The sequence below is a fragment of the Lissotriton vulgaris genome, unplaced genomic scaffold (assembly GCF_964263255.1).
Source record: "Lissotriton vulgaris unplaced genomic scaffold, aLisVul1.2 SCAFFOLD_1172, whole genome shotgun sequence".
In the NCBI taxonomy this organism is placed as follows: Eukaryota; Metazoa; Chordata; class Amphibia; order Caudata; family Salamandridae; genus Lissotriton; species Lissotriton vulgaris.
Genome location: NW_028251121.1, coordinates 238,669 through 251,529, shown reverse-complemented (window position 1 = coordinate 251,529; position 12,861 = coordinate 238,669). Strand labels below are relative to the sequence as shown.

The window sequence follows — 12,861 nt, the reverse complement described above, 5'->3', positions numbered from 1 at the left end:
TTAGCTTCAGAATTTAATGGTTTCAGAGGGGATTGATATACACATTTTCTGTATGGGAAGGTTGCGCAGTTAATTCTTTTTCCCCGAAGTGTCATATTGCATCAATTTCAATATTTCACTCTTCTTTTTTTATCCTTATCACAAGGAAGACAGTCCCATTAGAGTATTGTGTCTGTCGGGAGACGCTTTTTTAACTACTTTGGTCTCTGCAAATGTGAACATTAGTCATCTGAAATGTCTTGACATATAATATGTACATTTTATGAAGAATATATTGGTAATCGATAAATGGAAGTGTAAACACTGAGAGATCATCGTTGCTGTGATTGAGGGAGAGGACTAGAACAGTCGCATTTGATGCTCAACAGAGCTACTGTGCTCCTATCCATAAGGTTTGGGTGTTCTGCTTAGTGGAGAGTTAAAAAGTTATTTAGCCGTTGCCTTCTTTTCTGTCTTGTTGTGTGTCCTGTGTATTAATGTGTAACCCGTTTCTCTGATGAAGCTTTTAGGTGGTTGTCAGCACGTTTCAGCCTGCATTCATGGGCTTCATCAGAATTGAGCGTACAATTTCATTTAATTTATGAGGATCAAAATGATTTAAATGGAAAGTAAAATTAAGTTCCATCTTGGCAAACAAATAACATTCTTTAAACTAACTTGGAGACTTCAAGGCACTCCTGTCATAGACACTGGAACAAATATTACGGAGTCAGACCTGCCTTGATTCAAATGGGACTGGCAGGTTAGGTGGGATTTTTCTTTGTTCAGTAGGTGCTTGATCCACTAAGCTATTTTATTAGCTTGTTCGAATATAATGACAGTACAAGTAAGTAAATGCGCACACTAAATATTAACAGTAAGAAAAACATGGTGGTCTAATGAGTAAACATTGCTTTTAAATTGTGAATGTTACGGTACAAATGAATACAAAGTGCTTCATACCACTGAAGAGTCCATGAAGTGCCCCTGAATAATTATCTGAGAATGTGTTTGTATTCACTCATCCAATCTGCCCCAGAGTAGCTTATGCCAGATGTGTGCAGTGTACGAGGCCAAAGTCAGCTGCTCAAGTGCGCATGTCCGAGGCCTTTAATCAGCCCCTCTAAAAGGTATGAGACCCTGTGACTGTAAGTTCACCATGGGCTGGAACAGAAAGCAGGGTCAAAATGTTCTCAGAAATGTGCAGCCTTATTGCCTGCTTCTGCAGTTCTCAATTCCCAGTTGGGAATTGTGGGTTGGGTCAGGGTCAGGCCCCTGCACAACTCCTGCAATGGCATACAGAACAACGCTCATGCGTCCCCTGCTCTGTGATGCATATGTTCACAGGATCCATGTGGTAGGATAATGACGGCTGCTGATGTCCGGTTCCTGCCCCTTCAGTTTTTTCCTAGGGAGCAGTAGTTACTTGCAGGCCTTTAAGTGGGATGAAAAAACTGGAGGGTTTCTTAGTGGGACGTGGCCAATGTGACATGGCGTGGCTTAAAAACACATAAGCTGAAAATCTGTGCCGTCTGACTGATATTTTGATGCTTCTGCCATTGCATCCACATATATAATACGACAAGTACTGTTACACCTACAACAATCCAAGACTGGTGGCTTGGTCACTGGTTGTTAGTTGCGCAAGCAACACCTATGGCTTTATTGTATATAATATGAAAATCCTTCAGCTCTGAAATGATGAGACTATGAAATAACTATAGCGAGTCTCTTTGAAGTTACATCAAAGGCAGTGAAGGGTGGTACTGCTGCAGAGTTACATTTTTTTTTTCACCCTGAGGTCAGGGCAAAAATGGAGAGCCCGATGGGGACCCGTCTCAGTACCTGCTTTTTAGAACTGGCGGTGCAGGACCCGGCCCACTTAAAGCCCTGGTCTCATGTATTGGACTAAAAGAGCCAGTGCTGATATTGCTGCATTTGCATAGTGTTGTACCCCTGAGCTAGGCCTCAGAGCACTCCTGCATTGTCTGCTAGAGGCCGTGCATTAAAATACATTTTGTCCTCTAGGTTGGGCTAGATAGGTAGTTCTGTTTCCCGCTGCACATAGGGTCGCATGAAGAACAGTCATGAAACACTGACTGACAGACACTTTGGCCTCTTGGAGTCTTACTCCGTCCCCTACACAAGTCTGGGCAGCCACAGTGGAATGTAATCTGCAGCTGATACAAATCCCTAGCAAAGCAGAGTTATGTGGCAAACGAGAACAAGCAAAGCACAGCGTGCCCCCTCCTTACATTTTGTTTGTGTGCAGATTTGTGTCGGAGCAGAGCAAAAGGAACCCTTTTTGTAAATTCGGATCCAAGTGTCCTGCTTTATTTGGTAGAAATGGTTTTTACTGAACCACCTGTCAAATGCATTGTAATTTATATCAAAAAGAGGGAGGAAGGACAATCGATCACTTGATCAACGGACACTATTTACCACTCAGAGTGGTGGAAGGTCCAGTAACAGCTTGTGTCCGTATCTAGTACTGAGGATATAAAAGAGGGTTGCTGAACTGTTCCTATGGAGAGCTAGGGAAGATTTAGCTGGCGTGACCAAAGGTGTTGGAGTAACACCCTGGGGCATCCATTTTGTTGGATGTAGTTGCCTCACACACCCAAAAGGGTGTCATGCTTCATGCTTGGATAAAAAGATCTCCGCCAAAGAGCCCCTCTTCGAGGTGAGCCCGTCGGGGATTGCACCGCCTCCCCGACGAGGAGCAACCGCCTATGATGAAGCATGACACCCTTTTGGGTGTGTGAGGCAACTACATCCAACAAAATGGATGCCCCAGGGTGTTACTCCAACACCTTTGGTCACGCCAGCTAAATCTTCCCTAGCTCTCCATAGGAACAGTTCAGCAACCCTCTTTTATATCCTAAATGCATTGTAATGCCATGAGTTTTTTTTTTTTTTTTTTTTTTTTTTTAGAGCAACAGGCACGGTTTTGCTTTTTAATATATCTTTGATGAATGAAGGAAAATAGTACTTGTAAGCGCACAATCGCTCAACCAGTGCATCCTGGTGCGATCTCCAACACCATTCTTCAATTGAACCATTGCAGAGAGAATCCGAATGGAGAGAAGCGAGACAGCACAGGAAAGGATGGGAAAAAGAGCAAAGACCTTAACCAACAATTATATTAAATGATGGCATAATGCATCTGGGGCCAGGAAGAACCAAGTCTGCGGGTTCTTCTTGAAGCTGGCTTCATTCGTGATGAACCGAGGAGAACCAGGAAATTGATTCCAAGCTTCAGATCCTAGAACCTCAAATGGTTTCGTCCTATAGATTTGATCCTGAATATGGGAGGTTTTAACAAGTTGGCATCAGAAAATCTGAGAGTCCTCTGTGTCCTGTAATGGCATGGATAGATATTTGGTGCCAGTGGCATGAAAGGACGTAAAAACCAACACCAGAGATTTAAAAAGAACCCTCTTATGAATAGGCAGACATTGCAACTCTGCATGCTTTGGGTGGAGAACTATGCCTGGGAAGGCTAAGCACGAGTCTAGCGGATACATTTTGGACCACCTTGGGCCTGTGAAGTAGTTGCTTAGAACTGCCTGCTCAAATGCTATTGCAGTATTCAAGCCACGTGGTAATGAATGCAAAATACACTCTTTTCTTTGCAATTATAGGAAGAAAATCAAATATTTTTGTAAAGAATGAATCAGAGAAGTTTGTGCCCGCTACTAACAGTACTTGCGGTCGAAAGGACAAAGCATTGTCAAATTTCGCTCCTAGGTTCTTAGCCACTTCAACTTGAGGTGGAGGAGGGGGCACAAAATCTGGGCACCACATAGTGGGGGAGAACAGATTAAGCTTCCCAAACAGAAGAATTCCTGTTTTATCAGTGTTGCCTTTTAGATGGTTATTTTCCATCCATTGAATTATGTTGGTAGAACAATTCTTAAAATTAAATTCAGTTTAGACCCAAGGGAATTGTTGCCACGGACAAAATCAGTTCAGTGTCATCAGCATAGAAAGTAGTCAAGATTCGAGTCGAGTTCAAGCATGAAATAAGCTGTATTTGCTGAACCACTAAATGTTTTCTTCATCAAAAATGATTTGCATTTTCTTTCTTTTAGTCCACCTACCTTACAGTTTTTTTCTACTTTTATCAAACATTCTCTGATCCCATGGATGCCTAAAATACCAATTCTGGACATAAACCCAAGAAAATCTAGGCTTCTATTGGCCAGGGTCCCCAGTGCACGAAGCAGACTTTCTGTCTGCATGGTAACTACCCGCCAGGTGGTATAAAATTAAGTAAAGTGGATTTCAGGGTACACGTAAGTAATACACATTTAGCGGTACAATTTTGTGTTCTGTGCCTCTGCACGATACCTGTGGGCAGTCCCATTTAAAATCCACTAGCCCCCTCAGCAGCTGGTCCTTGCCTCACATATAAGGGATTACAGAACGTGGCTGCTCAGTTTAGGGTATTGCTTGACTCCACCCGAGTGAGACAATTGTTGAACTTTTTAAGCACTTCTAACCGTTATCACCTGCATGTTAAGAGTCACAGAGATGTATGCTTATTTTATTTTCCTTTTCAAAGGGAGTTAACATTTGTCTTTGTGCGTTTCCCTGTCTGAAGTCTGATCCTGAAGACACCAGGACTTCGATGATAGACCATCACCTGAAGAGCACTTCCCCAACCCTCTTCACCGAATTGCCATTTGACCCAATCCCCGTCAGCTTTTATTCTGGCAAAGCATTAGCCAAACTATGCTGTATCTGGTTAGGTGGTGCTTGGAGGTAGCAAGGTTTCAGTGAATGCCCATCAACATACAACTTGCACTTAGCACCTTAAAGTGCTGCAAAGTGCACTTTCCATTCATTGTCTATTACCGGGAATATTAAAATCTGATTCCCAAAAGTTCTGGAGCATGCATGCCGTGCTTCTGCGGACCATCCTTGTTCTAAATTGAGCTCAGCCAGGATGTGCTTGTAGCACAAAGGTCTGCATCTGGGGAGCATTGCCAGGACCTCACCCTGATGTCATTCAGTGCCCTGCATTCTGTTTCCAATAACGAGAATAAGGAGAGACCCTTTCCTGCCAGTGGTCTGTAAAACCTTGCTATGGAGGCTTTCATGGTCCTAGATAGGCTTTGTCTTTGCTAGATAAGTTGGTTATCCTGCCTATTTTGGTGGTGTTCACTTGAGGGGGTGGCTCTCCCATCCCTCTAGCCTGACTGCTTGGAGGTGCTGTGTGATCTTACCAAGAGGCGGAGTGTTTTGGTATTGGTAGAGTTGGCGTTGCTACTATCTCTCAATACCACTGTGACCGAGAGCCCCATAGAAGCGATGGGCCATCGGCTCTGCAGGGTGTAGAAGGAGCATATGAAGTACAGATTCTAACCCCCTTCAAGGAGACATCATTCATTGGCTGGGGGTACACAACCTTCCTGATAGTCCCACTATCTTGCCGAACATTAATCCTAAGAGTATCTTTGAGGAAGCTCTCCACAACTGAGACTTTAAGAGCACATATTCCCTTGTCACCCCTGTCACTGTGTGCCCCACTATAGTACTCACTAGGGCACCTTTTACCCAAGCAGCGATGAGATGGCCATGTCTAACAAATGACGCACAGGCTATGTTGCATAGTGCTAAGCTTTCCTGTACCTATATGGGGGTCCTAACTTCAGCCACTGGATTTATACAGATCCACCCCTGCTGCATTTTCCACATGAACAGTGATTTGCTTCACTTGCCATAATGCACCATAACTAGCAGAATGTACCGCAAGAAATCATATGCAAGTCACTTGTGCAATGTATGGTCCCTCTTCTTTACATTCGTTTAAATTAACAGCGTTCAACACAATAACAAACGAAAAATGTTTCTTGCTCAAATGGATCAAAAGTCATTTAAAAGTGCTGCACACAAAATACACCACCCCACTGGCCACGGGCCACCATTCGGCTTTTGACGATTGCTTCATACAATTCAGAAAAGGGGGTGGTGATGGACAGAGTATCTGAATTAAACAGAGCACTTGTACCCAGTCAACAGATCAGGGATTGATCCATCACCGTTTTTAGCTCACTGCACCATCCCAGCTCTGAACCTGGCTACATGCAAATTAGTCTGTCCCTGGCCCAGTGCATCATGGGAACAGGGCAGACCAAACTACCAAGCCAATTCTTTTACTGGGCTGGGATGGTGCATTGAGCTAAAAAACGGTGATCTCCTGACTGGGTAGTAGTATTCTGCTTAATTCAGATGCTCTGTCCATCACCACCTCCTTTTCTGGATTGCTTCATTCAGGCATTTACCATACTAGGTACTCGACTGTTAACTTTTCGAATACTCTGGTCTCTGACTCAATCAGCGGTAAATCTATTCTTTCGAACGATAATGTTGTTGCCTATTCTATACATTGTAATGAAAATGTTGCTGTCAAACGCAAAAAGAATAATGAGGCTAATTTTAAATAGAGGATAAAATGTTTTCGATTAATTATTATGTAGTATTATTGCAGCTAAAAATACAAAATACAAACACAAATAAATTCAAATTGATTTGCAAAACGTAAATAGAGACCAGCGCATTCTTGGGCAAACTGTTGTGATCCGCCCACAGTTGGATTATTCAACTATTCTTGCAAACTCAGGCCACCATGGAAGTTCTTGTGTTCCAGAAGTTTCTGAAGCTCTTCTGTCTTTAGCACTAATATCAAGAGAGTACTTCATTTGGAAGATTCTCAAACATGTTGCACCGCATTTTAAGACCTGGTGGCTTAAATCTTAAGTGCTTCCCAGTTGAGACATGTACATAATAGGTTTATTCTGCAGGTTGTTTTTTAACAATGTTCTTAACACTGAGTAAAGGGGAAATAAGGCTTGAACACCTTTGCCCCAACAACAAGAAGCTAATAATCATGTTTAAACGTGTAACAATGTACATATATTTCTGTCGTGTACATGAATATACGGCGACCACTAGGCTTCCTTTACTAGCACGTAGCAGATTTATAATTCTTCTTTATTTTCCCAATAGTTCAAACATTGTATTCAATCTGTTTTGCCTGGAAGATTTAAAACGTAATTGTCAACAATGTTTCAGCTGGAAAAAAAGTAAGGCAACCTTCGTCGGGACAAACGCAATTGAACATGGACACTTGTTAGGGGCTATACAACGAGCTCTAAATACAATATTTTTTAAAGGTCTTTGTAGAACATGAATGTAGATTTGCTGCAAAAGAACTAACACTGAATAACACATTTTTAGGGACAGCCCCTGGGAGGGGTGAGGCACTGCACTATGCGGTTAGTGAGCTCAAAAGTTCCAGAGTCTCATTAAATTAAAGTAGAGTTTACTGGAGTGGAAAGAAGTAACAATCAGAAGTACAATTAGGGCGAACTGAAGAGTTGGCTAAAAATAAATGTCAGAATATTCCTGAGGGTGGGGGCTTGAGTGGACGGCGGCTCGGTCTAGGCGGTGTTTTAGCGCACGCCCGTGGTGAGATGTCGCTGTGCCCTGCTTTGCTGAGCCAGCCACACTTGTCAGTGTTTGTTCGTCGTGTGTTGCCGCTCGCGTTCCGCGCCAGGCGCCAATCCGAGGCCACTTGAGCGCCGTAGGATGGATTGCGCGATATTTCCGTAACCTTCCGCCGCCCCTGCTCGCCCTTCAAGCCAGTGTAGTCCCCGCTCATAAGATGAAAGGTGCTGTCTCCGCGAGGTCAGTGTGCCCTGGGGAGCAGGGGTTCTCCGGCGTCTGCCGTAACGAGGGGGCATGTCTAGCTGTGTCCCTGGGGATTTACATGATCTGATTGTCTTGTTTTTACACACCAGAGCTCGAGAGTCGTGGCTGACTCACTGTGGTTTTCAAAGTACAGTGTTCTTGCGCCAAGAGGTGGTTACTCTGGGTGCTGTAGGAGGGTGGCTTTATAGTGTGCATAGACACGAAAGTGGTACAGATGGTCATTAAAGGCAGCTCTCTGATTGGACACTGGTGGGAGAGGTGTTTTTCAGCACTGGACAGGGTCTAGCTCTCCTTTTGGGACAGAAGATGTCATTTTCAGCACTGAGGGACCACCTCCGACCGGCAGCTCTGGGGGAAGGTGCCCTCCTCTTAAACGGGGAACCGGAGGAGGAGGGGGCATCTCTTGCCTGGCATCCGATGGAGAGGTGTTCTCCAGTGGAGGAGAAGTCCCTCCTCTCTTACTCCTCTCTCCTGCTCTCTCTTCTCATCTCTCACCAGTACCTCGCCTCCTTCCCTTTCTCCTCCCTCTAAATCACCCTACCTTATATCTCTCATTGTCCCTTTCCGGCTCTTTAAGTGGTCACTGGGCTTTTAGGTGTTGTCCGTCTGGTGACTGCAGAACTGCTCCTCAGGGTTGAAAGGGCACTTCCAGGGCATGTGGCTGATTGGGGCAGATAGCAAGTGGACTAGTGGGGGGCACGCACACAGGTCGCAAGTTCGCAGGCAGGTTTTTGGGGTACCTGACCCAGGGGGTGAGTGCGGGACAGTTAATAAGGGCACAGAAACATGACAGGGCGGATTACCGGATAAGTGGACGGTGAAAGTGTTCCAGGCGGAGTAGCAGCCGGGGTGCTGAGGGCGTGGAGTCTGTCCCTGGGCACCGGCACCTCTTGCTGTGGCTTGTCCCGCCTTCCCTCTGGCCCCTCCCATCTCCCCTCCCTCTCCTCCTCCCCCATCGCCCTTCCTCCCTCCCTCTCTCGCCCTCCCTCCCCCTCCGGCAACAGCGGCAGCACCGGAGCCGAGTGAAGTTAGTGGTGAGAGGGGTGAATAGGAGCTGCATGTTATACAGCGCCGAGTGCGGGAGTAAAGCGCCGAGCAAAGGCAGGACAGCACAGAAGAGAGCGCCGTACCGAGAAGAGGCAAGGTCCAGCACCCCAAGCTCGGACGAGGCACAGTGGGCTCTGAACACCCCCAAATCCGGAAGAATCTCTTAGATCCCGACGAGAGCCCACGCCAATCCCCACACCAAACCCCAACGTCTGGGTTGGAGTAAGGTTTCGCATGTGGTACTGATGCATTTGTAGCGCCGAGAATAGTGGAGGGCTGGACAGCGCTGAGCACACCCCAGGACAAAGATCTATTTCCGATTGGTGCATAGTGCCGAATTCACCTCGGGGCCGGTGCAACTGCACCTTGTTTTGTGCTCCTACTAAGCAAAGGCAGACACCTGCAGCTCAGCGCCAAGAACAGGGCTGCTACATCCGCCGCTCAGAGGGGAAGACGTCGGTGTGCTGAACCTGCTCACGGGTTCTCCTGTGCACCAGTCCGGCACAGCGCCGAGTGCACACAAGGCACTTACCGCCCCGTGAGCAATGCTACTTTCCTAAATTAGCGCACGGAGCCGAGTACGCACCTGCTGACTGTGCGTGGACCACAGGCTGCTCGCTCTCCTCTCGGACCAATTTCACAAAATAAAACCGGACTGCACTACGGGAGCTTCTGCACAGGGTCACTGGGTTCACCGTCCACGCCTGGAGTTCCACGCAGCGCCGAGTACGTCCGTCGCCTCGTGCATTCACCCAAGCCGCTGTTCCTGTGGGAAGCACGGAGTGCCCCCCTCGTGGATCACTGCACAGACACCTGCTTGGATTGGTGCACGGCACCACACGCACCTGCTTCACCGGGTCTGTAGCTGTCGTGGATTTGTGTTGCCAGAGTCCACCGACCCCCCGGAGAGCCTGCAGCTGGCCTGATTCCCGTGGAGTGGTCTGAGGAGGCCCCCCTGGGCTCGCGCTGCCACGCGCCCCCTTGGCTCCGGATTGCCCTCGTGCCCCGTGTCCAGGCTCCGCGCCGAGTAGAGCATCCCCCGGAGAGGCGAGGATGCGCGCCTGGGCTTGAGGTGTCTCCGTCCTGCCAGGACGCCACGTCTTTGGGAGAGGCGCGACCCCCTGGCTACCCAATGCCACTGGGAGGTACGGGTGGCCGCTGCTGGCATGACCGGCTGCCAGCCCCCGGGGGCCCCCGCCGCCGCGGAGCGGGAGCGCATGTACCAGCACAAGGTGTCCCTGGTGGTCCGGTACTTCATGATCCCGTGCAACGTCTGCCTGATCCTGCTGGCCACGGCCACCCTGGGCTTCGCAGTGCTGCTCTTCCTCACCAACTGTACGTGTCCGAGGGCAGGGGGTGCAGGGTACCGGGGTGTGGGGGAACGGGGAGTGGCTGTGGGGGGCGTGTGGAGGAGGGCTAGGATTGATCAGACTACAGCGGTCGGGAGGTGACCATGGACCTCCGGGTACTGGGAATGAGTACGGAACTGCAAGGTACCCGGAGAGAACATGCAGTGCATGGTGCTGGGAGTGAATATGGACTGCAAGCGACTGGGTCAGAGGATGAAAGGCAATGCACTGGAAGTGAACATGGAATGCAGAGAGTGAGCATATACAGTGCATGGTACTGGAAGTGAACATGGAATGCAGAGAGTGAGCATATACAGTGCATGGTACTGGGAGTGAGCATGGAATGCAGGGAGTGAGTATGCATGGTACTGGGAGTGGGCATGGGCTGCAAGCCACTGGAACAGAATGGAGTGCAATGTACTGGGAGTGAATGTGTACTGCAGAGTTCAGCGAGTGAGCATGCAATGTAGGGTGCTGGGAGCTTGCATGGGCCGTAGGGTGCTGGAAGCGTGCATGGGTCGTAGGGTGCTGGGAGCCTGAATGGGCCGTAGGGTACTGGGAGCGTGCATGGGCTGAAGTGTGCTGGGAGCGTGCATGGGCTGTAGGGTGCTGGGAGCGTGCATGTGCTGTAGGGTGCTGGGAGCGTGCATGGGTCGTAGGGTCCTGGGAGCGTGCATGGGCTTTAGGGTGCTGGGAGCGTGCATGGGCTGTAGGGTGCTGGGAGCGTGCATGGGAGGTAGGGTGCTGGGAGCGTGCATGGGCCATAAGGTGCTGGGAGCCTGAATGGGCCGTAGGGTGCTGGGAGCGTGCATGGGCTGAAGTGTGGTGGGAGCGTGCATGGGTCGTAGGGTGCTGGGAGCATGCATGGGAGGTAGGGTGCTGGGAGCGTGCATGTGCCATAGGGTGCTGGGAGCGTGCATGGGCTGTAGGGTGCTGGGAGCGTGCATGGGAGGTAGGGTGCTGGGAGCGTGCATGGCCCGTAGGGTGCTGGGAGCCTGAATGGGCCGTAGGGTACTGGGAGCGTGCATGGGCTGAAGTGTGGTGGGAGCGTGCATGGGTCGTAGGGTGCTGGGAGCGTGCATTGGCTTTAGGGTGCTGGGAGCGTGCATGGGTCGTAGGGTGCTGGGAGCGTGCATGGGTCGTAGGGTGCTGGGAGCGTGCATGGGCTGTAGGGTGCTGGGAGCGTGCATGGGTCGTAGGGTGCTGGGAGCCTGCATGTGCTGTAGGGTGCTGGGAGCGTGCATGGGCTGTAGGGTGCTGGGAGCGTGCATGGGTCGTAGGGTGCTGGGAGCGCGCATGGGTCGTAGGGTGCTGGGAGCGTGCATTGGCTTTAGGGTGCTTGGAGCGTGCATGGGTCGTAGGGTGCTGGGAGCCTGCATTGGCTGTAGGGTTCTGGGAGCCTGCATGGGCTGAAGTGTGGTGGGAGCGTGCATGGGCCGTAGGGTGCTGGGAGCCTGCATGTGCTGTAGGGTGCTGGGAGCCTGCATGTGCTGTAGGGTGCTGGGAGCCTGCATGTGCTGTAGGGTGCTGGGAGCGTGCATGGGCTGTAGGGTGCTGGGAGCGTGCATGGGTCGTAGGGTGCTGGGAGCGCGCATGGGTCGTAGGGTGCTGGGAGCGTGCATTGGCTTTAGGGTGCTTGGAGTGTGCATGGGTCGTAGGGTGCTGGGAGCGTGCATGGGTCGTAGGGTGCTGGGAGCGTGCATGGGCTGTAGGGTGCTGGGAGCGTGCATGGGTCGTAGGGTGCTGGGAGCGTGCATTGGCTTTAGGGTGCTGGGAGCGTGCATGGGCTGTAGGGTGCTGGGAGCGTGCATGGGTCGTAGGGTGCTGGGAGCGTGCATTGGCTTTAGGGTGCTTGGAGCGTGCATGGGTCGTAGGGTGCTGGGAGCCTGCATTGGCTGTAGGGTTCTGGGAGCCTGCATGGGCTGAAGTGTGGTGGGAGCGTGCATGGGCCGTAGGGTGCTGGGAGCCTGCATGTGCTGTAGGATGCTGGGAGCGTGCATGGGCTGTAGGGTGCTGGGAGCGTGCATGGGTCGTAGGGTGCTGGGAGCGCGCATGGGTCGTAGGGTGCTGGGAGCGTGCATTGGCTTTAGGGTGCTTGGAGCGTGCTTGGGTCGTAGGGTGCTGGGAGCGTGCATGGGTCGTAGGGTGCTGGGAGCGTGCATGGGCTGTAGGGTGCTGGGAGCGTGCATGGGTCGTAGGGTGCTGGGAGCGTGCATGGGTCGTAGGGTGCTGGGAGCGTGCATGGGTCGTAGGGTGCTGGGAGCGTGCATGGGCTGTAGGGTGCTGGGAGCGTGCATGGGTCGTAGGGTGCTGGGAGCCTGCATGTGCTGTAGGGTGCTGGGAGCGTGCATGGGCTGTAGGGTGCTGGGAGCGTGCATGGGTCGTAGGGTGCTGGGAGCGCGCATGGGTCGTAGGGTGCTGGGAGCGTGCATTGGCTTTAGGGTGCTTGGAGCGTGCATGGGTCGTAGGGTGCTGGGAGCCTGCATTGGCTGTAGGGTTCTGGGAGCCTGCATGGGCTGAAGTGTGGTGGGAGCGTGCATGGGCCGTAGGGTGCTGGGAGCCTGCATGTGCTGTAGGGTGCTGGGAGCGTGCATGGGCCGTAGGGTGCTGGGAGCCTGCATGTGCTGTAGGGTGCTGGGAGCGTGCATGGGCCGTAGGGTGCTGGGAGCCTGCATGTGCTGTAGGGTGCTGGGAGCGTGCATGGGAGGTAGGGTGCTGGGAGCGTGCATGGCCCGTAGGGTGCTGGGAGCCTGAATGGGCCGTAGGG

The 12,861-nt window shown here is 50.7% G+C and overlaps 1 protein-coding gene across 2 annotated transcripts in view; it reads left to right on the top strand.

The window, feature by feature from the left end:
* LOC147663021 (agrin-like) overlaps positions 1 to 12,861 on the top strand; it is a 558,200-nt gene that overhangs the window by 316,196 nt on the left and 229,143 nt on the right. The window contains exon 1 of one of the 2 annotated variants that reach the window (XM_086950728.1): positions 8,729 to 10,080. The exons of the other annotated variant lie outside the window; for it this stretch is intronic. Within the exon in view, the coding sequence (XP_086806854.1) occupies positions 9,912 to 10,080 (169 nt within the window). The 5' untranslated portion in view covers positions 8,729 to 9,911. Of the gene's footprint in view, positions 1 to 8,728; positions 10,081 to 12,861 lie in introns of those variants that run through there. 2 annotated transcript variants of the gene reach the window in all.